The 25065-nt window shown below is 32.7% G+C and overlaps 5 protein-coding genes across 8 annotated transcripts; 3 read left to right on the forward strand and 2 right to left on the reverse strand.

The window, feature by feature from the left end:
- Positions 1-235: 235 nt before the first annotated feature.
- On the reverse strand, positions 236-11609 carry LOC139087517 (protein croquemort-like). Of its 2 annotated transcripts, none has more exons than XM_070636351.1 (3): positions 11469-11609; positions 3191-3703; positions 236-2422 (listed from the first exon to the last, which is right to left on the reverse strand). In XM_070636351.1, the coding sequence occupies exons 2-3, from the start codon at positions 3620-3622 to the stop codon at positions 1361-1363; spliced, it is 1494 nt and encodes a 497-aa protein (XP_070492452.1). In that variant the 5' UTR covers positions 3623-3703; positions 11469-11609; the 3' UTR covers positions 236-1360. The 2 variants fall into 2 exon arrangements, with proteins under 2 accessions (XP_070492452.1, XP_070492453.1); XM_070636352.1 differs by lacking the exon at positions 11469-11609 and adding an exon at positions 5278-6158.
- On the forward strand, positions 6619-11311 carry LOC139087518 (organic solute transporter alpha-like protein). Its single transcript, XM_070636353.1, has 4 exons — positions 6619-7674; positions 9903-10135; positions 10203-10552; positions 10857-11311. Exons 1-4 carry the CDS (start codon positions 7447-7449, stop codon positions 10955-10957), a joined length of 912 nt encoding a protein of 303 aa, XP_070492454.1. The 5' UTR covers positions 6619-7446; the 3' UTR covers positions 10958-11311.
- A 284-nt stretch (positions 11610-11893) lies between the features above and the next one.
- Positions 11894-13699, forward strand: LOC139087519 (cytochrome c-like). Its single transcript, XM_070636354.1, has 2 exons — positions 11894-12024; positions 12900-13699. Exon 2 carries the CDS (start codon positions 12906-12908, stop codon positions 13230-13232), a length of 327 nt encoding a protein of 108 aa, XP_070492455.1. The 5' UTR covers positions 11894-12024; positions 12900-12905; the 3' UTR covers positions 13233-13699.
- A 1336-nt stretch (positions 13700-15035) lies between these two features.
- On the reverse strand, positions 15036-20965 carry Reps (RALBP1 associated Eps domain containing). 2 transcript variants are annotated; one of them, XM_070636232.1, is made up of 5 exons: positions 20740-20965; positions 19590-20383; positions 18238-19347; positions 17888-18125; positions 15036-17365 (listed from the first exon to the last, which is right to left on the reverse strand). In XM_070636232.1, the coding sequence occupies exons 1-5, from the start codon at positions 20887-20889 to the stop codon at positions 16940-16942; spliced, it is 2718 nt and encodes a 905-aa protein (XP_070492333.1). In that variant the 5' UTR covers positions 20890-20965; the 3' UTR covers positions 15036-16939. The 2 variants fall into 2 exon arrangements, with proteins under 2 accessions (XP_070492333.1, XP_070492332.1); XM_070636231.1 differs by having other exon boundaries at positions 15036-17368.
- Positions 20966-21619: 654 nt separating this feature from the next.
- Positions 21620-24907, forward strand: stc (nuclear transcription factor, X-box binding stc). 2 transcript variants are annotated; one of them, XM_070636230.1, is made up of 3 exons: positions 21620-21700; positions 21755-23757; positions 23821-24907. In XM_070636230.1, the coding sequence occupies exons 2-3, from the start codon at positions 21780-21782 to the stop codon at positions 24723-24725; spliced, it is 2883 nt and encodes a 960-aa protein (XP_070492331.1). In that variant the 5' UTR covers positions 21620-21700; positions 21755-21779; the 3' UTR covers positions 24726-24907. The 2 variants fall into 2 exon arrangements, with proteins under 2 accessions (XP_070492331.1, XP_070492330.1); XM_070636229.1 differs by having other exon boundaries at positions 21632-23757.
- Positions 24908-25065: the final 158 nt, after the last annotated feature.

The raw sequence follows: 25065 nt of genomic DNA on the forward strand, positions 1-25065 counted from the left end.
TGAATTGTTCAAGCTCTTGAGTTGCGTACGTGAATACACTACAAATTGTACCTCCTATACAGCTCGGGTCATCTACATACATACAAGTGATACATGAATGAATCATATTCTTCTTATTGTTAATTCCATTCACTTTCATATTCACCCCATATGATGGAAGTTTATTTTTAAGCACTGCTAATTGATCTGAAATATATACAGCAAGCAGACTTTGTTTTTAAAAACTTTGTGTCTAATTATAAAAAAAACGTGTCCTTTATTCATTTAAAATATTTATAGATAATAAAAAAAAATCTCTCACAAATTTGTGTACAATAATAAGAATATCTGTTAGGTATCAGAAGAATGTTATTATAGTTCCTCAATGGCAAGATCACAATAATATTTTGAAAAAAAAAAAATCAAATTCACAACAACAAAAAAGTGTGTCCAATAACAAGATTTTGAAAAAAATGCTGTAAATTATTATCGTCAATAGGAAAAGCATAAACAAATTAGAACTTAACATAAGATATTGATATGCTATTACAGTTGTGGACAACATTTTACATTTCGCGGCACCACTTGATGATGATCCTCGAAGCACAATCAGAGTTGCAAAACAGGCACCTGTGACTGGCTAAAACCGTTCAATTTCTTCATAATTTGTATGGCTTTGTAAGAACCATACAAATTACCAAGAATTTGACAGAAGACGCTCGAATGGATATAAATACATTATAACCAGTCATCAACTGGGCATTAACTTGCCATCAACTAGTTATGACATAATTTTCTCCATTCGGGACGAGTTATGGCATTTCCATAAAAATTTAGCATCACACTATTGTGCCGCGTCACACAGGTTGTCCACCACTGTACTATTATTAACATTAGTATTCATATTATAATCATAAATTGGATAGTCATTGGCACTTGTTATTTGGTGTCATTAAAATTAAAAACGCAAATAAAAAATACATTTTAAGGGTTGCCCAATTATGTGAAATTCAGATGGAAAATAGTTGTGAAAGACGTAAGCTTTTGGATGAAATGTGATTGTCTGATTTACGGGTTTGGTATTGCTTGATATCAAAAAAAAAATCTATTGACTCGACTAGATTAATTTGCAAAAAAAATTTTTGATCAACATTGAAAAGACGTCAATTGAGGTATACGTGCATGATTACAATTGAAAATTGATTTGTATATCCATCGATTAAGCACGAAAGCTTTAAGTCATCAACAATTGAGGTATTCCTTTTGAATTTCACAAAATTCAGTTCCTTTTTTCTAAAAATAAAAAACAAAAGGGATTGAAAGGTTCTTTGATTGCTATGATTATCACACTATGAATGCAAAGTTATCCTTGTCCCTAAACTTATTCATCTAAAATCGGTACATCTTGTCCATCCTCTTCATCCTCACTATTCCTCCATCGGTATATATAACAACTTAATGCTGAAACTGCTATCAATAATCCCAAACCTAATAAGCCGTATCCAATCCATACCCCAAGTAATGGTACCATTACAGCTAATTTAGCTTGATCAGCTAGTTCTGGTGTCAAATTTGCCACCTGCTTGAACCAAAGTGTTGGAACAAAAAGTTCGGGAACGTTATCAAATGCAAAAATTCCACTCCAAGGCTTAATGAGTATATTAATTTGCAATGCAGCATTAATTGACAATGGAATACCCGTTTGTGGCTCTAATGCTATTGAAAATTCATGTAAAGTCTTATTTGGTTTCAATCCAGTAATGTCTTCGAGGTATGTCGAATCAGCAAGATAAAAGTGAGGGAAACTAATAAATGCAGGTGAGCTATATTTACAGCTAGATGCATTAAAGACACCAGGTTTAAGATCTGGACATAACTTTTCATCTGCTGAACAAAAGCACTTCTTTTCAGGATATTTGTCACCATTATCAAATACTGAGTCATCGACAATCCATTTGTAGCCGTTGATGCCAAGTTTGGTGAAATCTGAGTCATATTTAAGGTCGATTGTTCTGCAAATGTCTGGAGCAAATATAGAAATTTCAGGTTTTTCATGATTCTCAATTGGTGGCCATAACTCGCCGGATGTTCCTCTCACAATTGAGCAACTATTTGAGTATAATCCTGTTGTTGAATTCCCGTTCCATAATTGCAGGTTTCCTAATTTTGTAATCTCGTCAGTTCCAGTAAACATTCTAAACTTTCCATCATAAGTCTCGGAATTATTTCGTTCAACAAACCAGCCCATTCTATGGAATGGAATTTTCGGGAACTTTGGATCATGATTAGCTTCAAGAACATCCAGCAACTCATCGTCATATCCATCAAACAGAAGCTCACGAACTTTCTTTGTCTTAAATAAAGGCGCCAAGTCATGAATAAAAAGCGCATTTATCATCAGTCTTGTAAGAGAATCTAAATTACGTGATGCATATCCAACTGACTACAAAAATAAAGTAATAATAACATCAATTAGTATTGGATGGTTAATTTTTGGAAATAATTAAGGATTGTTCAAACTTTTTATGATCAAATGTTGAAGATATCATTTGTGATTTTTGGGATGGGGTTGTCTATTAGTGATATAACATACAGCATTGAATGCTCAGACTAGCTCAAATCACTGTTATGTCTCTTAACAGAGAACTGAAGGGTTGGAGAAAGTGGCTGGCCTTAAAGATAAATTTTGATCCATGGAGATGACCCCTAAAGCTGGCTCTATTGCTGGTTTCCGTCCGAATGCCAAACATCCAAAGTGTGCGAATGCATAACATTTGCAGTCACGTACAGTACTTAGCCCAACCACACCAAATACCAACCTTACCTTCTCGTCGTGAAGTTCGTCAATACGAGCCACAAAGTGGGGTGGAGTCAAACTTGACTCTGGTTAATATTGGGTGAGTTGGTCTGGCAAGCCATCCTTAAACCAAACCATAAGAGACCCAACGAGAAGACAGAATATAATATGATCAATTTTGACGTCGTACTTGTTTGCAATGTGCAGAGCTTGCAAGTGGTTCGGATCTCAGTATAAACTGTTGGTCTAAAGGGTGTGGTACAGCAGATTTAAATCGCAGTGCCTCAAACTCATAAGGCTGGACCCTTCAAGCATTATATATATAGACGTCGCAAATTTATGAACATCCCTAAATATCCATTAATGACTATCTGACAATAAAGTTTGAAAAATCCCCATAATAACAATACTTACGGCAACAAGAGGATTTATATTTGTGATCTCATCATCTAAACTTCCATTCGATAATTCAGGCTCAAAGTGCCAAACTCGTTTTTGGTAAAAGTCAACAGTTGTAGAGTCATCACTCCACGATATATTAGTTCGTATATGCTTCTCATGAAACACATATGGACCCATCTCAACAAAATTAGGCTTTACAGATCTATTATGTATCTCATCTGAATTCGTCCAATTGAAAAGATAAATTTCTAAATACATTGGTATTGGAGTCTCCTTCCAATTATCATAATTAAGTGTACCATTGGTAAGTTTCAATTTTGGATAGACTAAGTATCTTAATGCTAATGTAGGCCACAATAAGGCTATCACCAGTGCTAATAATAGTATAACTGTGCATGTTCCAACCATCCAAAACTTTTGAGCTGTTACACTGCAAACACCCATTGCTATAAACTTGCAATTTATTAAAGTGCAGACTTAAATAAAAATTGTATGAGCTTATTGTTACTGGCAAGAATTTTTAATCTGAAATGAGAAAGAAAAAAATAATTTTTTTTATAATTTAATTACGCTACATGACTCATTCTACTGCTGCTTATTGGATTATAGTCAAATCGGCTTATGTTTGCTACTGATTCGTACATGCTCAAATTTTGTTGACTCATTGTGATAAGAATTAGAAATATATTTTTTCCGTCAAAATTATTGTGGGTATATCACGCAAACTTTAATGTATGATTAAGATTTGATTGATAGCTGCATTTGGCTGATATCGTCATGCAATATAAATTATTGAGGATTTTCTTTAAAGCGCTATAACGAGGAATTAATGATATTAATGTTTAAAATAAGTGATTTGGAAGTTACTTTAATTTTTTTTTTTAGTTTTAAAACTGTGTAAATTTCTAGAAATCGGTCCTTTTAAAGATTATTAAAGATTGAAGAATGTTCTAAGTTAGTCGATACAAACTTGACTATTTAGCCTGATATTTGGCTTCATTATGTTGCTTTCAAGTTGCTTTTTCTGTACAATTTTATTTGAGAAATATTACCAATTCTTGACTGATTATGAGGTCATGACTGTCACTCTTCAGAAGAGGTGGTTTGGACAGTCTTTTGCTCTATCCTTGACTCTATCCTTTAATGTACTTATCCGGGTACATAGTTAGAGCGGATAATTTGTACAAACTTTATGAGATGGCCAACAATATTGTCAGATGTAAAGCCTTTTGTAGTAGCCTAGGCTTAACATCGGACCATGGTTTCACAAAGTAAGCAAATAAGTTAGTATAGTTCAAAGCGGTGTCAGGGGATACCATAAAAAGGTAAACAATTAATATTTGGTCAGTTTCGGAGACAGACTTCGACTTCTTAATCCGTCTTTAAGCTTTGCTATAAGCTTGCTTAACTATCATTGTTAACCTACTAATTTACACATTTTCAGCATATGCCCTCTTTACAAAACTGTACAAAATTGCAATAATTAATTGACAAACATTTAAAAAGTCATCAATATTTAATTGTAAATTAACAGCAAAAATCAAAAGTCAGCATTCTCGTCACTCAAATTCTCAATCAACAGTTGTCATTCATATTTGCAAGACACTCAGTTATCAGCCATTTATCAGTAAAAGCTAGTAAGAATTAAAGAAAGTGCTACTTGTCTTATCGTCTTCATGTTTGTTTGACTTTTGATATCAGAGCAAATTCGTAAAGTGAATTTAGTCATCGAAATCGCACTAAGTTCTGTCAACAATCAACGCATGAGTCATAAAATTGATTTATTCTGACTTATTAAGCCCTATAAGTGAGAATCTAAACTTTTTTCACACAATTTTCTACTGGAACGTGAAATTTTTTGATTAGATTTGAGAAAGCACATCTGGAACAATATTCTCAGCCTTGACGACATTCCTAATGATATTTTAAAACATATATTTTACAGTTCTCCCTAAATAATTACATGTCATAAGCACAATATATCATTTTAGATAACAATATTTGATGTCACGCATACTCAGCAACATTTAACCGTACACGATAAATTACTACCATTACTATCGTCAATATTAGAATATAATTAACATTTTTATCACTACCTATATGATTATCAGTAGAGCGATTACTAATTTTTTACACTCCTAAATCAGCTGCGACAAATAATCTTGTAGCATTTTTACTCAGTACGTGCTTAAGCGCGAACGGTTGTTACTAAAATAAAAGAAGCAAAAAGAAACAACAAAGACAAAAAGTTGTTTGAGCACTAAAAAGCTGACCTTAACCTTGTCGAAAAACGAAACAGAAGAGGCAGATTGGAGCACAGTCGGTGTTCTGCATTCTCGATTCTCTCAAAAAAAAATAAAATTTTTGTGAGTCTTAAGTGGGGTTTGTTTGCAAGTGACGTGTAGCATTAAATTACTCAACTGGAACTGGAAGTCAACGATTTTTTGTCAAGCAATATGGAATAAATTTTCGCATTCCTTGAGACTAATTTGATTCTAGAGAGTGACATTCGAGTCGTAGAATCGTGCTTGTTGACTTTTAGTAAGTTTAATATTCGTAAATAAATGCGAATTCTTGAATCGGTTCGTTGGCAGCTAAATATTGAGTATTTTGAACTATTGTGTAAGCGCAACTGTATTATGGATTAGTAGGAATAGTTAGAGTTCAGAAGTAAGCTGTTTGACAAACTTTGATCATTAATAAATTTGTTGAACGAAACTCTTGTCGTAGCTATAACGGCTAATTCTGCTGGTTTATATTTTGATGCTCTGTCTGCTTCTTTTTGAATGAAAACATGCTGGGATTGGTCGACATTATGTCTAGTAATAAACTTGACATTTGTAAAATAGGCGACCTTATGTCTAAATATAAACTTGACTTTATATGGCAAATTACACAATTGCCAAGTTTGATTACTAGACATAAGGTCGACTAACCGTAGACTGTTCCATTCGAGCTTTATATACACTAGAGCAGAACTCGATGTCGACTTGGATCTTGATAAGAAAATACGATTCCATTTAACGTTTAAGTTGACTTCTAGATTTGTCAAGGACTATGCTTTCCCGAAATCCCGATCCCGATGGATTTTCGGAACCCGAGACGGAACCGAGACGGGACTTTCCCCGAAATTGGAAGAGCATAGTCAGAGCAGAGTCTACAACTACTCCAAATAGCAAAAGCCACAATCTCAGTTAATCGATCCAAAATTTAACAATTAACCGGCGTAACTCTAGCGTGACAACGGAATTAAACCAAATCCGACATCAAGTCATGCTATTCTTGGGCAAGCAATATATTCAAGCTCAACTTATTTATACACCTGTGCATAGCACTCACACATCCCAAAAATTTGTCACATCATTTATTAATTAAACCCCCAAAAAAGCAAATTAGTTTAGCTGCTTTTTTTGTTGCTCTTCATTCTCTCCTCGTCAGTCTACATCCACATTATTCCAAGACGAGTAATTTTATACGTATGTTTTTTGAGATATTTGCCGAAGAGTTCAACTTACTCAAGTTCTATAATAAAAGAAATAAATTTTTTTCTTTCTCAGCAGCTCAACAAAATTAGAGAGCGCCGAACATTCGCGGTTTTCGGTTCAAAAACTATAATATTCATTAGACATTTATGTAAAAATGCTGTGACTGTAAAACGCATGTTCTAAAAAAGCTTAATATTGTAAATATTTTGATACAAAAACAAGTGAAATGAAAGTTATTGTTGTGATTATAAATTGATTGTGCTGATAATTACAATGTGCTGTAAATAATAACTTTCTGTGGCTGGTTATGCAACGAAATATCGTGAAAAAAATTCCACAATTACAATTGAAAATTGTCTAGATGACATTGATGATAATAATTGAATTATTTCGAGCATTCATGTTAGAACTGCCAACTTTAGTAGTGAATGTGGCTCGATAAGGTGCGGAACTAGCATTCATTTTGCAAAAAGAACAAATAAAAAAGTGGAATTAAATACTCTGCAAATAGTGTGAAAAAAATTGACAATCCTTATCGAATGAGCATTAATAAAAAGTAACTGATTGACATAGGAACTACGTATCAATTAAAAGTAAAAATTTATGAGTCAAACGAGTCGATATCAGTTCCAAAAAAAACATGTTAAACATTTTGTGATTGATGATTTTTCAATTTTTCGTCTGCAAAAGCCCTAAGGAATTTATCAGCAAAAAAGAATCAGTCATAAAGTTAACTTCATAGAAGTCAAATCGTCTGTGCTTAAAAATTATAAAATAATTATGGATACGATGGAGAATATAACATTAGCATTAGATTGTGAAACTGGAGTTCCAAATGTCTTTGAATTCTTCACTGGACTCAGTTTTATACACAAATGGATCTTAGTGATGCCAACTGGATTTTATTTAATGACAATAACATTATTCATACTTAATTTATGTACAATTATTAAGTATGGACAAAAGGAAACAAAATCAAATGTGCTCATACTTGTTACTCTTTATCCAGTAAGTATAATTTATACAGTTTTAAAGACTTGATGATTTTGAGATGATTTGAATTGCTGATCGCGGTATTGAAATTAGAGATCAATGTCTTTTCTTTGGTTTTAAGCTTTACTTTGCACTTGAAATATTTTTTTGTGTGTATGCCTTCAAAGACAGTTAGTTTTAAGGCACATAATTTATTGGTCATTGACTTTTCGAAACTTTGTGCTGAATTTCCAATACTTGAGATCAAAGATCATCTTCCAGAAAATGATAATTTGTGACTTTTGGCATTTTAAGATGCAAGACTTTGCTGTTATTGCGCATACTCTTTGGTTAAATAATGTAATTTGATAACTTTTAGTTTATTGGACATGAAAGTAGTTTTTTGAGTTGTTCGGCATTTTATGACGAACTCATTTCAAATTTGAAGGCTATCTTGTGAACCATTTGGTAATAGTTTGCGTATATTACGTGAACTTTAATAGAGGAACTACTAAAGATGAAATAGAACCTACTTCATAATATTAGAGAAGACCTACAATAGGAATCCCGAGCTACAAAATGCGGAAAACTTCATTTTTCGTCACAAAACCCGTTCAAAATAAGCCCTCAAGTTGCCATCAGGGCAACTATGAGTCTTACCGTTAATTCGGCAACAGATCAGTGCTCTAGCGAACACTATGGGCTGTTCAGGTACTGAAACTTCCAGATCATCTGCCTCTTGAATGTCGCACTAATTGATTTCCCTTTATTCCTCACATTACTCATACTTTTTATCATAAATTATCAAATAGACCCTAATCAAATCTCTAATCTTATCGTCAAAAGTCATAACAATCAATTAAATAGTACTTAGTGTTGATTCAGCTTGAAGCGAATCCACCCTTATGTATTTAATTTAGGAAACCAATCCTTTTTTGATTGTCAATAGTTCTGAAGTCAAGTTTTATGTTCAATAGCTATAAAATCACACTAAATGTGTCCAAAGAGACAATAAATATCTTCAAAATGATATAATTACCACCTTTGTGTCAGTTTTATCATTAGCTTTCAATTATATTGTCACATTATCTTTATTGACAATCAAAAAAACAACGATTTGTAATTTTATTGACGACTTTTGTTAAATTTATATGTTTATTTGATCTAGACGGGTCAATTGATTGACTAGAACTTAATTGAATTTGTTTAAAATTCTGAATTTTATCAAAAAAGTACTGAAATTGAACTTGAAAATTAGATTTATTCGGGGTTGAATATATCCAGGTTGTGGTCTGACAAAACACGGACACAGAGGTTGTATTTGACTCGATACCCCAGATTTCACTGTAATCTGATTGCACAGTCCAGAGGGAGGAGGTTACGGGAAATGATCAAGTCTTTTAACAGATCAAGACTCATTGACGTTCCCGGTAAGGGTTCCCTATGCCGGACAGAGCTCAACTCTATCCAGGTAGTTGAATTTGTCGAGATTCCGGTAAACCTTAGTTCCCAGATCTTCTCACTCTTGCATATTCATTTAAGCGAGTAATAAGCTTTTAATTACTTACGATAGTAATTCTAAGATCCACAATATGAACCATATGACGAGGAAGTACACAATATATTATCTGCTTACTCTTCTGTCTACGTCTACTTCATGGTACAAAGATTATGTTCTCATTATGTCGTAAATGAGTTACAGTTTCCAATCAGTGCTTCTTCATATTATTTCACTACTTACGCATTAAAGTCTGAGCGAAGTATGCATTAATTACCCGAATGTATTAATTAAGATCATTATTCATTATCTGCTCAAGTATCAGCATGAGGAATTTCAATTAAATTGACGTCACTGCTGATTTAGTGAGAATTATTTCTATCAGAAGTAAATAAACACCTCGAGTATGTGTTTGGAATCTATAGGTGATCATTTGCAAATTGCGTCCACTAAGACGCATGTAAAAGGAGGTTCTTGGGACTGTTTGATGCAGTGTGGTCCCAAACTGTGTGTCGCAACACATTAGAACCACATGTCGTGTGCGGTGTCGGTCAAGTCTTACCACAAAGGTGTGGCGTGACACAAAAATGTTTGAACAACACTGTTAGGTATTCCCTTGATATCTTAGAACCTGATACAATAACCCTAATTGTTCCTAGACAGCATTTAAGAACGCACCCAATCTCAAAAATCTGCAAGTCATTAAATATAATTTAAATTTTCCCCGTAGAGCTATTTTAATCTGAATCTCTGTACATTCTCACAGATAGTGGCAACCACCTCAATGGTCTCAATATTCATGCCAAGAACATATTTCTTTTGTGATACGATTGCACACATTGTCTTTGTGATCACGTCATATCAGTTCTATCGATACTGCATCAACTGTATTGAGGGCGAAAGTAAATTTATAGCTGTATCAAAAGGTGAATCATTTACACTTGCAGCGCCACCTTGTTGCTGTTGCTGTTTATGTCTTAAAACATCATCGATAACAAAGTAAGTGATATCAAGCATTGGAACTGATATAAATTTGATTTTTTCTTTGTTTGTTATTTTTTTTAAGGGAGAAATTTTTATGGCTGCGAATTTTGGTGCTTCAAATGGCCATCGTGCATGTGATAATATTTTCGTTCATAAACATCCTGAACGTTGAAAATCCAAGTGTAGTTGAAGAGATCATGCTGTACTGTACACCATTTTTGGTCGTCACTATTCTCTTAGCTGTCTGGGGCTTCCAAATCACAATTCGACTACTTGTGCCTTACTATTCAAATTTAAATCTTCTCAAAAAGTTTTTAGCTTTCCAACTGGTCCTCGTCTTTTGTAAATTTCAGCCAGTCTTACTTAATTTAATTATGAAGCAATTTGAATGGAGTTGTGAGGGTTCAGCGACCGTCATCATTAAAATCCGAAGTAAGTGTTGAAAGTGTTAGTTTATTGGATATAAGAAGCAATGCTGTTCAATTTGGTCATCAATACGTAATATATCATTTCGTAAGATGCACAACCAAATTCGGAGTATTTTGCGTGTTGACATTAATATTTGATTACTGGATGATTTCTAAGCAGTTTTGTTTGACTGATCAGATGTCAAGCTAGAATGCTGACTCATTAAACATCCTAATAACCGGCTTCAACTTCCATAAACCAAACAAACTTACTCTAAACTATCAATATTGACATATTTATGACTAATATGCACTTTATCTATCCACAGCTATAACACAAATAATAATTCAACTCGAGATGTTGCTGTTATCACTCTGGGCACATTTCCTATACACAAGCAATAACTGTAGAACTACAGTCAGTAAATAAGCAAAAACTGAATTTCAAATCACTTCCGATCATTTCGAATGTACAAGGAAAATCTCGTAAAAAATATGCAGGCACAAAAAAATAATTAAGTACGGTACCGAAGAGTAACAACAAATTGACCTTGGAATGTTAATAGAAATTTGACTGGCCAACGCAATCGAGCAGGTTTGGAATTACTCAATGTGTAATTGAAAGAGAAAGTACGACGAACTGCACAAATATGTCTTAAATCCACTATTTATACAGATAAGCCAAGAACAAAGCTAATTACTTATAGAATTTATGTATAAAACGCTTCTGAATTATTTATTTATATGACTGTGTTAATAAAATTTACTATAGGATCAATGATAACGGACGTTGTTTGTCTATATCTACATTTCAGCCTTTGTTTACAAAACACAAATAGACGATAATAGTGATCGCAAACTTGTTAACAGAATGACATAATCCAAATTATTTAGCAGTTTCTGCTTAATCGAATTTATAAGACACAAACAAAGATACTCACTGGTAATATACATTTTCACAAAATTATATCAATAGTGACTGCTTTATTCAACTGCTGTTTCTTTACTGTAAATTAATAGGCTGTTTAAAATTGAGTGAAGTTTACATTTTATACACAAAAGTATTCTCCCTGAATATGCTGCTTGGATCTTTGTTTTGTTTATGAATTTTCGTTGTCATTGTATATGGTAGTATATGCTACCTGATTGATATCTTTATATGTCCTTAATTAAGGGTTTTTTCATGATTTATTTTTTTCTGAAAATTTGGATTTTTTATATTGATCAGAAGCAAATACGCTAATATATTGACAATAAAGCGGTTGGAATTGTGATTAAAATCCAGTCTTCCAAACATTCATCACATCTACCTACATGATTTTCCTTAAATTGCTACTAGGTATTCAAATCAAGTAAATTTTTTTAACGGATTTTAAAAATTCAAATTCATTGCAAACCACGATTTTTTCAGTGAGTAGTCACAGTTCCACCATTTTCGCCAAATTTAGCGAATAACTCATTTTGTTTAAGTTTTCTGAATAGCAAAGTCTAAATCTTGTAAGTATAATTAATTAAATTAATAATTAACTAAAGGAGAATCAAAGTGTAATGAAAATATCTGACAAAATCTATTTAATTAATGAAAAATCTTATCACATAATAAGTCTGAAAAATTATTTATATAATCTGAAGGATATTCCTGATATTTGACACTTTTCCATCTATAAATAGCAAAAGACTTAATATAATTAGCATTTTATATCCATTAAATATCAATCTCTGTCAAATTTCATCAATGCAATACTTTGGTTGCATCACCTTTAAAAATGTGTCATTTTTCCTGTCCCTTATATGAGATCCAGTGGGACTGGACAAACAAGAATCCATAAAAACAGTTATCTTTAAATCAAAACAATCAAGCTGACAGAATAGGTATCTAAATAAGCGATCAATCAAATCATGAAGATCCAGAATCGATAAGAATTTTCTCGGAAATAATACGTTACGTAACTTCCATAAATCGCTTGTGTGGACTTTGAAGTTCACTTTTTCCTACTATTTCTATCTAGTCAGCAACAATAAAAACAATCAATTATTATAATTAAGGAAATTAGCATGAAAAAAACGTGGAGACGAAATCCAGTAATAAGAAAATTTCAGACACGTGATAAGACGCTGTCGTCATAAAGCTTTGTATGTGTTAGTTAAGAATATGTGTCGACAGCTACACATAATAGATTCAAGGTCAAAGAACGGCATTCATTGCACTTAATCACCTCTTTATTGTGATGACAAATTAGGGACACTTGATGGTTATAAATCATATGATTAAAACAAACTATTTAAGCAGACTGAATAAATAAATAGCAATTAACAGATTAGTGCTATTGATAATGTAATATTTTACTAATAACTTATCATATACATTTTAGGTAAGCATGGGTGTTCCAGCAGGAGATGTTGAAAAGGGCAAGAAAGTCTTCGTCCAAAGATGCGCACAATGTCACACAGTTGAGGCTGGTGGCAAACACAAGGTCGGTCCAAATTTAAATGGATTCTGGGGACGCAAGACAGGTCAAGCTGAAGGATTCTCTTACACCGATGCTAACAAGCAAAAAGGCATTGTCTGGGGCGAAGATACATTGTTCGAATATCTTGAAAATCCAAAGAAATACATCCCAGGAACAAAGATGGTCTTCGCTGGAATTAAGAAAGTACAAGAGCGCGCTGATTTAATCGCATACCTTAAGGACGCTACAAAGTAAATCAAGCACTTGATAAGATAATTAATCGCATATAATATATGAATCCAGTTCAGCTTGTTATTTCCGATACAACAAAATGACATTTATTATGGATGCATTTCTTATTCTATACTAACTTATTTTTCTCTGGTATATAATATATATGTGTGTGTATCCAGTCCATCCCTTCTTACTACATAGATCCATAACTTTTATACCCAACTTAACCTGTACAGATGAACATCCTTATTATTTTTGATATAAAAAAGAAAGAAATATAAGTCAGGAAGAACTAATCATTGCCGCATTTCTAAAGATTTTTTGTATTAAGAGATGGATTTATATATGATAATATAGATTCACATTATCATTTTGATGGAATCAAAAAAGAAAGGTTTTATTTATTCTATGAATTGTAAATATAAGCTGAACTCAACAAAACTAATAAATTAGACAAAGTTTAAAGTGAGAGTAAGGAATTAAAAGTATATATCTGTGTTTTATTGCTGATCATTTTCGATATTTTGATGTCTTGTTTGTAGTTCTGTTGTCTGATCTGGACCATGGATCACAGTTGATCTGTACGGTCATCGAAGTAAGTAAGGAAGTAAGTTGTCTGATCTGCTCACCTGGAAGTGATATTATGCATGACAACTTTCTCTTTGCATTTTTTGGCATCAACTTTCATTTTGTTGAACTTTAAATCACATGCTATTAATTTTCTACAGCATATGTGACTATTTGAATGTAGGAAAGCCATATCAAGTTACATTAATTAGCAAAAGATAGAGAATATCATTCCTTACTTCCATGACGAAGGCGCACTGGTGTCCAATTCGTCAGATGCTGGATCTGTCTTTAGATAACTTCTGCCTGTTTCTAATTCCCAGTCCTTTTGCATCGTTGCTCACACAACAATCCTATGAGCTCTATGAATATTCTTCCACAGATGCTTATTTTCAAACAGTATAGCATCCAGGTTGGCTACTCTGGAGTCATAAGTCGGTTCATTGTGAATTACATAAGAGTAAGCATCTGAAAAAGCGGATTCATGGCATGATCGTAATCATAAACTCTGGAAGACTGTGACACATCTAAACGACACATCAAAGCCACTGTGTCGTGACATAACTTCAAAATGACGTTGAAGTGTCATGATTGCAACGTGATTTGATCCATTTTAACAGCGAAAAATGTAATCTGCCGTTGGGGATCAATACTTATCATTTCTATCAATTCAGCTGTAGTCTAACATCCAGTCATGTCCTCTAAACAACTGTATTTACAAACAAAATCTCCTTGAATTTACCCAACAATTCTGTCATATTTTGCCTTCAACTAGGCTATTTTTAAACAAATATTTGTCAACGGAACTCTGGCATGAAGCTTAGACTTTTTTACTTTGCTGTTAAACTGCTGATTTTAATGACGATATTTGTTGTTGTTGTTGCTTTTAACACATGGCAACGGTTTGTATTGAATGTGCTGCCTTAATAGACAATGATCTTGGTCATCGAGATGAGCGTGCTCAAGAGTATTCTCAATTAGTTTAATTTAGGTTGATTCATGTCTTTTTGTGCTTAATTTTGACAATATGCTGCATTATAGCTGCTTAACAGCTCTGAAACGTAAGATTTTCGATGTCTGATCCAAATTGAATTTCTGCAATCTCTTGTGAAGAATAAAAAATATTTTTGACTCCAACCATATATTTCTGAGAATTTAATTCTGTAACAAGAACGAAAACAACAAAGTGCTCTGCCAAAAACAAGCAAACATCCAAAATTAGTTCCAATTAAAATTAATTAAAAGTGCAATTCAAAATAAGATGGAAAAAAGAATTTTTTTCAAATTTTTAATAGCCGTTAAATTTTTCTTTTTATAGGAAATAAATGTTTTTCGAATACAACAAAAATCACATTTAAGCAACTCAAATACAATAATAACAATTCATGTAATTTTTTTTTTGTTACTGATCGGTCAAGACAAAAGGATGCATTTTGTGACCGGTGAATTCATTTTTCTCATGATTTTTTTTTATTATTAATGTTCTGCTTCAATATAGTTTTTTTTAATGTGCTTCATATCTTGCTTTAATTTTTTTGTTTCGCACATGATCGGCGTATAATAATTTCTTTATCAGGTTTATACTTAATAATTATAAGGATATATATAATCTTCTTTTGAAAGGATAGTAAACAAGTAGTGATTAATAAAATTGTAAGAAAAAAATCATCTTGATTCGAATATTTCGCAAAATTGAGCAGTTCCAGTAATCTTCACTGGAACCGACACAATATGCTATCATAAATTTTACCACGTTGTCAGTCAGCACAACAACTCATTTTCAATGATTCTCTCATATTATTCATATTTTTTTTATATAAAAAATAGCAATAAAATATTCTTCCTGCATTTCATCTTGCCGGCTTCAATTATTTACATCAATTAATATTATTAAACGTTTTTTTTGTTTCATTCCGAAATAATTAAAAAAACGATTGGTCTTACATCATTGCAACAGATACAACTTTTGGACTCAAAGATTTGTGGCTTTATTCTGAGGAACTGATCTGTGAGAATTGGAAGTAGATTTATGAATTTAATTGATATTTTTTTTTTTGAGCCTTTATCATTAGGTATCAATATAATGTCTATACTTTCATTTAATATCATAGCTTTAAGTGGAATCAATTATAATTTACTTAAGAAAGTATATCCTACCTTAATGGACGCTTGCCAATAACCTTGGCTTCAAGCATTAAGGAAATTAATCCAAAAAATATTACATAAATAAGATCTAATCAAGTTGAAACAAAAATATTTCATAAATTCACTTCCATTTTCATCACAATAGTGTAAATGATCATCAGAGAATGCATTTAATTTGAATGAATTTAAGTAGATTGATTTAACGGCTTTGTAAAATTTAAATTCTAAAGTTCAAAAGACGTTAGAAAATTCCAATTCTACAAAACCGTTAGAAAGGTTCACATTTTACAAAATCGCTCAAAAATTTGAATTTTACAAAATTGTTAAGCAATTCAAATTTTTGAAGACCGTTAGGAGATTCAAATTCTACAAAACTATTCAAAATTTGAACTTTACAAAATTGTTGAAGAATTCAAATTTTACAAAACCGTTAAATCTTCAATTTAAATATCATTTCACATTCCCTCTAAAAAGCCACAAACTTTATGTTTTCTTAGCATTTTTGGCAACAATCATACTTATTATTCGAGGCAACATACAGTAATGTACTTTAGTAAATTTTTTAATAGCATAATAACATTCTAATTCTTCGCAATCTTTAAATACTTTTCATTTTTCATTCCATTTTTTAAAAAATTGTAGCTATTTAATGATTTATAATCCATTCGATTAAATCTTGAGATTAATTTTTTTTTTTTGCTTTTTCATAGCAAGGAGCTGCCTAAAAAATTACTTTATATCATCTTTCATGTGTTTTATTTAATTAATTTAATATGTTTTTTTTTTGTTGTTTATGTTTATATAAGGATGCTATTAGGTAAATGCCTATCGAACTATTTGCTATGCTATACACATGAATATCACTAAGGATAAACAGGCGTGTCAGGCAAAGTCAAAAAGTTCAGTTGACACTGTATTAGGTAGGTAAGGTAGTTAAATTTCAAAGCAAATATATTTCATATAATTGTTACGCACTTTTCATACTTTTTTTTGTTTATCGTCGCGATGACTAGTGACTATTTTTGATGATTATCAATTTTCCCTTTTATCTCTTCCCTCTTTTTCTGCACAACTAGCAATTCATCGCTTAAATCATTACATAAACGAATGAGAAGTGAATTTTGCTCTTTTAAATATTTTAACAATTCTTGCGAATTTTGATCATTTGCATTTCTTGGAAATTTAACTTGCTTTAAATTTTCACTGATCATATGAACCTGCTTCTCATAATCTTGTGTCTTAACAACTTCATTCGGTAGTACTGGTGGCGATTGTGAACTGCGCGATTTGGATGGCTTCCTGTACACCTCAAAAGCACTTGTTCGTTGCGATCCATTCGACGTCGATGGCCCAATTAATGAATTTGTTGTTTGTAAACGAGGTTGTGGAACTGGTGGATTATCTAAACGAATTGTTGTTACATATTCACCCGATTTTTGTTGCTGCTAAAATTAGAATAGAGGAATTGAATAATTTATGACTCATTCTAACAATGTTTTTTTTTTCTCTAATTTTAATTTGACGTCACAGTGGATGAAAGGAATCAGATTGGGTTTTACGTCAATTGGATTATATTTTAATTGAGTCAGAATTGCTGGATGTTAATTTAAATTTAGAATTTGGAAATTAAACGGATTAATTGTTAAAATTAAATTATAACGGTTATTATAAATTCAAATAATTGAACGAAAGTTCAAAAATTTAACGAAAAGCATACAATTCAAATTTTAAAAAAACCGTTAAAAACATTTAATTTTTCAAAGTGAATTATTGCTTCCTCTAATTGAATTAAAAGCTACTAAACATGCCAAATAAACGAAAATTTCATTGATCACACAATACAAATGACTTTCTGACATTGTTTCAACATTATATCACAAACTCGTGACTCATTAAAATGCATTCATCTAAATATAAATCCTACCAGAAGTGACAAAAGAAGCCACAATGACAACAAAACTTACTTTCGTACTCGCATTAGGAAATTGTGTAAAGTCGGCAAATGATTCCTCACTTCTCTTCACAGGCGGCTCAACATAAGTATCAACAGAGGGCATTTTAAAGCTTTTATCCGAAATTCGAGGCGGTGGAAGTTCAGGTGGCTGTGATGAGACATTAACTTCCTTATCATGCGATACATTTTTATTCGATAATTTAATTTTTTGAAGATCTAAACTTGAACTTCTTGTGTGACGATGTGGCCTTTAATTGAATAATAATAAAAAAAAAATAAGAAGCAATAAGGGAAATTTAATTGTTTATGTCGCTCAAATTGACGTCGAGATAGACATTAATTAAATATAAATAAAATTACCTTGGTGGAGGCAAAGGCGGAATTTCCTTTTTATTAGTAACCAATATGGATGTTCCACTTGCACCAGAAATAGTCACTTGATTGACTGACGATTCTATTGGAGGCATTGGAATTTGTCCGATATTTTTAGATGCTGGCTTTTTCGGATGTGGGCGTTGAATTGCTCTTAAATCATTCGGAAGTGAATCACGCTGATAATGAGATTGTTTCTTACTAAATTGCTGATGTTTTGGACTTCCATCATCACGATCAAGCTTTACGACACCACTTTCATAGACTAATGAGTCAGCTTTACGGAATGTTTTTAATGCCTCCTCATCAACGACTTCTGAAGCCGTTATGGGAGTCATTCTTAATGGTACTGGATGTATAACATGCAGTGGATCACTAACAATTGATTGTGTTACATTAACAGGCTTCGGTCCAGGACTTGAAACATTTGATGTTGGCGACTCAGTGAATTTTGTCCATTCCTTATTTGGATTTGTTCCATCGACAATATTTGATCCATCATTTTGTTGTATTGGCGAATTTGAACTGGATCGATTTACTGTAGTTATCACATTTTTATTCATTTGCTTATTATTGTTGTTGGATAAATTTAAATTTAAATTATTTGTATTGTTGCTCACAACATTTGACGCTGATCCATCACCTTCGCCGCGATGCTGCGATGAAAAATGATTTTTTGGCAATGTTGATGATTTATTCATGATTGTTTGCGAGGACTTTCCGCTCGATAATGTACGATAATCATCATATGTCGATGAAATCATTCTCTGATATTCATTCTTATTCACAACATTGCTACGCTGTGTGATATTACTACGATGACTTTCTTGATTGTCGTTGTCACTTTCTAAATTTAATAAATCGACTTCTGTTGCTGATGGCTCCTTGTGAGATAAACCGAGTGTTTTATATAAAATATGAGGCTGTAGACACAACGGTAAGACTGATGGTATCGGAATATTATTTCGTCGTAATACAACGAGATGCATTGCGGCCGTGAACTCGGCAACGTCTAGTGCACCGTCACGTGTAACATCACATAATTGCCAAATGTGTCGCAGCTCTTCAACAGGAATGCGTGATTTTTCAAAAAATATTCTAAAAATAGATAACAAAAAGTAAATATTTGAGATTTGTCAATGATCTATAATCGATAATTTTTGCGCACTTTTATTTATACGGAACAGATGTGCGAAGTCTCGCACGATTTACTTCACGGCGATGTTAACGGTTATTTCAAATTCAAATTTCAACAGAGTTCAAACTCAAATGAGATGAAGTTCAAAAATTCAAATTTTCAAATGCCGTTAAAATTTAAAATCAGAAAGTTCGTTACTCACTTTGCAACAACGCCAGATAATAAGCCACCGATATCAGGTTGTACAGTACGAAATTGCTTTAGATAATACTCTTTTTGTTCGGATGTTATTTGATATAAAGCCTCAAGATCCAAATCATCATCGTCTTCATCACTGCTGTGCTTATCAGACGATTCTTCCTCAGTGCCAAGCAATTGCCGCTGTTCTTCACACAAGAGTCCTTGCCAACTCTGTGAGTTTGATGCCCACGGTCGCTCTGCAACGGAATTGTGAGTTGAATTTGTTGGTGTTGGACTTTCACTAGCCGTTGACCAATTTGGTGATCCACCAGCACTTCTCTTCGTTTTTACACTTTGCTTATTACTTGATAATGAATTAATACCTAAACGTTTTCGTGAACAGTCAGCATCTCGCTCATTATCTGTCTGTTCCATTTCTGAATCCGTTGATGGTAAATCTGAATTGACATTCCTATCGACCGTGAGATGATGATGATGATGAGATTCTTTTGACGCTGCTAATAATTCTATTAAGTCAGGACTTCGATTAGATGATGTTGATGCTAAGAGACCATTCTGTTGATTTAATTTATTTAATGGATTCGACGGATGATCAAGTATTACTTCTGGCGGTGGCTCTAATTCCAACTTCCAACTAAATTTCGGTAATGCTACCTGTATCGTACTGGATGTTAGAATTTCTTTACGTAACGGTATTGTTTTCGACTGATAAGCACCAATTAATCTTAAGCACGAAAAGAATTGAGTGCGATTGAGAAACAGGAAACTTGGTATGACACCAGCCAACTGATTTATCTATCCGCAATGAGTCAAAAGAAGATAGAATATTGGTTGAATAGACATTAATATATATTTATAAAATTACGACAATTAAAAAGAAAATGTGTGTATATATGAATAATGGAATTAAAATGAATAAAAATGATTGTATGGATGGAGAAAAAAAAACAACATAGTATGCATATATAAAATATAATGAAAAGATCTGGATCTCGCGAAAGAAAAAAAAATCATGTTGACCTTCCAGAGTAAAAAAAATAATCAAATTATATTTGCACACATGAATAAGAGATAACCCTCGTTGTTTTAGACAAGATCATGACAATACAATGTACGGTATTTAACTAATAAAACACATTACAGCAACTTACTTCTAACAAAATTTCATTATCTATATTTTCTGCTGTTCGAAAAAATTCTTCTGCCTTTAATTTTGGGACTTTACCAATCTTCTCCACATCGCACAGATTAAATAGATCATTATAGTATTTTGTCTCAGCGTCCGTTAATGCTATATCCATAATTAATATTAATTAATGTAACTATTATATTAAAATACACTAAATTGAAAGAAAATTTTTGCAAAACTAATTCTTCGTTCACTGGTCTAATTCCGAAAAAAACTGCTCAAAATTATCGTCTACTGACTGTAACTGATGTTGCTAATGTTATATGTTATTTCACTTTATAACTTACTACTTGTTAATTAGAGTAATTTTGATGTTTACAATTCTGCGTTTTTTGTTTACTATTCAAAACCATAAATTTCAAATTTATTAAATACGTTGAATTTTGATACACATTTTATAGCAACTTTAAGAACACGATTTTAGACATCTTAGCGCACATTGCAATATTTAAACTTCACAGGAAGCTAGTTTCTCAGCTTATTTCACGCTTAATTAGCGAAAACACGTTCAAGTCTGTTAAATCATGCCTGAATCAAATAAAATATTTTTTTCGAACATAGACCATTTTATCGTCTGTCACAATTTCAAAAAAAAATCTTTTGAGTCGACGTCTTCAATTCATTCAAAAAATTTTTTGTCGTTTTTTGGATCATCTTTTCGATCGTATTTCTGTTAATTCCATGCTTAACTTTCGTCCAATGTATAAATCTATCAATATTATAATACCACAGCCATAAAATAATCATCAAATAACTAAGAGACATCACATAAATCACCAAAAATTTCTTAAAATTCCAAATTTCCATCAACGCATCTTAAAATTTCAAATTGCTTCAAACGAAAACATTTCAACAGCCAACTAACGTGAAATATTTTTTCAACCATCAAATTTCATAATTATATAAAATAAAGTGTAATTAAGGTATTTATACGCATAACCTTAGCCTAATATAGTCAATAAGCCTTCATACTTTAGGACAAACATCAAAGTCCATCAAGGCATGGCGCCTATTTCGGTTAACGAAGAAAAATCTGCAACGAACTCAGAATTGAATGTAGAAGCAAAGGAATTTTATCCATTAAGCACCAATAATCACGAATCTGGTGAATCCAGTCATACAGGAGTGAAATCGAAAGGAACAGGTGCTGTTCCAAAAAAGTTTTTTGATAAAAGAAATAATCAGTCTCGTCAAAAGAAATTTTATCCAGACAATCAGAGGAACTGGAGAAATAATGAGAATCGAGGCAGCTACGGTAGTAATGATTACAGGAATTATGGAAGAAGCAACAGGAGAAATGATGCTGAACATCAAAATGGAGAGGAAGTGAATGAACACAAAAGTAATGAGGAAAAACACGAGAGAAAGTTTTTTAAGAATAATCAGCACAACTATGAACGTAATGAACGTAGAAATGGAAATAATGGTTATACAAGCAAGTATAAAATCACAATTAAGCCTGAAAACAATAAAAAGACAGAGCAGTCAGAAAATGGAAGTAAAGTAGAATCCAGTAGCAAATCTGAGGAATCTGAGAACGTCCAGTCCAATTCTAATGAAAAAGCTAATAATCAGTCCAAAACTAAAGATGTGGACAACATCCAGCAGAAACCGAAGTACTACAATGACTACAAAAATCATAGAAAACGTCCTCAAGCTAAAAAGCCTGTAAATAAAATTTCAATTTCGCAACGTGAGCAATTGATAAAAGAAATAGAAAGGAACACATTAGAATGCATGATTTGCTGTGAAAGAATTAAAGCTTACAATCCAATTTGGAGTTGTTTAGTCTGTTATCATATCCTACATCTTAATTGTATTAAAACGTGGATGAAAAAGTCAAAGGAATCAAACGAAGAAGGATTTCGATGTCCAGCATGTAATCAAATAGCTAAAAATACTCCAGGCGAATATTTATGTTTCTGTGGTAAATTAAAGAATCCACCAGTAAATCGTAATGATTTACCTCATTCATGTGGAAATATGTGCCTCAATACATCAAATTGTGAACATCCATGCAACATTGTTTGTCATCCAGGTGCTCACGAGAAGTGTTATGCTGTTGTCAGTAAATTATGCGGATGTGGACGTACGTCAAAGAATTATCAATGTAGCATGAAAGCTGTTTTTGAATGTGATTCAGTTTGTGACAAAATTTTAAATTGTGGTGTCCATAAGTGCCCTAAAACATGTCATCAAGGTGATTGTGATGATTGCTCACAGGAACTTGAATGTATCTGCTTTTGTGGAACTGAGACTAAGAAGATTCTATGTACAGTCGAAAATCTTAACAAGACTAAATATTCATGCGAAAATGAATGTGGAAAGACTTTAAATTGTGGCAATCACAAATGTACCCAGAAGTGTCATGACGGTGACTGCAAATCATGTAAACTAATGCCTCAATATGTTAAGACATGTCCATGTAGTAGAATGCCAATTAAAAGTGAAACAAGGAAGTCCTGTTTAGATCCAGTTCCATTATGTGAATCAGTTTGTAAGAAGGCACTAAAATGTGGTCCTTTATCATCGCCTCATCTGTGTGCCTCTCAATGTCATTTAGGAGAATGTCCACCATGTGGACAAACAAGCAACATCAAATGTCGTTGCGGACGAAAAGAGGAGAAAGTTAACTGTAAAGATTTATTAAATACAGACTTAAGATGCAAGAAGAAATGTAATAAATTTAAGAGCTGTGGACGTCATAAATGTAATAATGTATGCTGTATAGATATTGATCATACGTGCATGCAAAATTGTAATCGATTGTTGGATTGTCAAAAACACAAGTGCCAAAGAACATGTCATATTGGAAATTGTGCGCCTTGTCATCGTGTCTCATTTGATGAATTGAGATGTGAGTGTGGCTTTACTGTTGTTTATCCACCGGTTCATTGCGGAACTGTTATTAAAGACTGCATGAAGAAATGCACACGTAGACATAAATGTGATCATCCAGTTGGACATAATTGTCATTCTGGTAAGCTTTTTTTAAGGTCTTATGTCCTTCTTGAGTATTAATTAAATTTCCTTACTTTTTTAGAACCTGAATGTCCACCATGTGTCTTTCTAACAGCAAAATATTGCTTCGGGAAGCATGAAGAAAGGAAGACAATTCCATGTAATCAAGATTCATTCTGTTGCGGTATGCCTTGTGGTAAAATGTTAAAATGTGTCCGACATTATTGTATCAAAACCTGTCATCAAGGAGATTGTGAAAAGCCTGATGAAGTTTGCACACAAAAGTGTACAGCTAAGCGTATGGAATGTGAACATAATTGTAATGCAAAATGCCATGACGGTGAATGTCCTGATAATATCCCATGTCGTGAGAGAATTCAAGTGACTTGTCAATGTGGGAATATTAAATCAATAAAGACTTGCGAGCAAGTTGAATATGAAAATAGAAAATTGCAACGTGTTAAACTATCAGCACAGCAAAATGATGAAGCATCGACGTTGACGGAAATGCTTGGCGATTTTAAAAAGACAACAAAAATTTTGGACTGTAATGATGAATGCAAGACAATTGAACGAAATCGACGACTTGATATTGCTTTTAAGGTACAAAATCCAACTTTAGCAACAACACCTAAATTTGTTCCTACATATAGCGACCATGTTCGTAATTATTACAAAAAAGACTCAATGTTTGTTAATATGGTGCATGACAAATTGACAGAACTAGTTAAATTAGCAAAAGAGTCTAAAGCAGCTGCGTATCGCTGCTACTCATTTCCATCGATGAATCGAGATAAACGTCACGTAATTCATGATATGGGTGAAATGTTTGGTGTTGAGACAAAAGCTTTTGATGCTGAACCCAATCGTAATATTGTTGCAACAGCTGTTCGCGAATATTGTTGGCTTCCATCGATGAGTGTCGCTGAAGTTATTCAACGTGAAAATGGTGCTCGACGTCCTCCTATGAATCAACTATTTAAGTAATATCACTTTTTTTTTTGTTATTATTGCCTTTGATATTTGTTACTATTTAGTGAAATTTTTCGAATAAAATAACTTTGTTGAAAGTTGTCAATCTTTTGATGGCTAAAACGCAAATTTTGTGTACTTTTTGATGTGCTAGAACCATACAAATGTTTTCGGTTTTTAAAACTGTTGTATGGTTTTCAAGATGTTACTGAACTGTTGTAAGGTTTTCAAACTCGACTTTGGGATGGCATCTTTTGAAATTATCAAACTAGTTTTGGCTCTTAATCCCAAAGTGAATGACAAGCACTTCCTCATCGATCTGAAATCTTGAATTATTTAATTAAATAATCGGAAA

The sequence above is a fragment of the Chironomus tepperi genome, unplaced genomic scaffold (assembly GCF_022539635.2).
Source record: "Chironomus tepperi strain 1889 unplaced genomic scaffold, CSIRO-AGI_Ctep_v1 contig_123, whole genome shotgun sequence".
In the NCBI taxonomy this organism is placed as follows: domain Eukaryota; kingdom Metazoa; phylum Arthropoda; class Insecta; order Diptera; family Chironomidae; genus Chironomus; species Chironomus tepperi.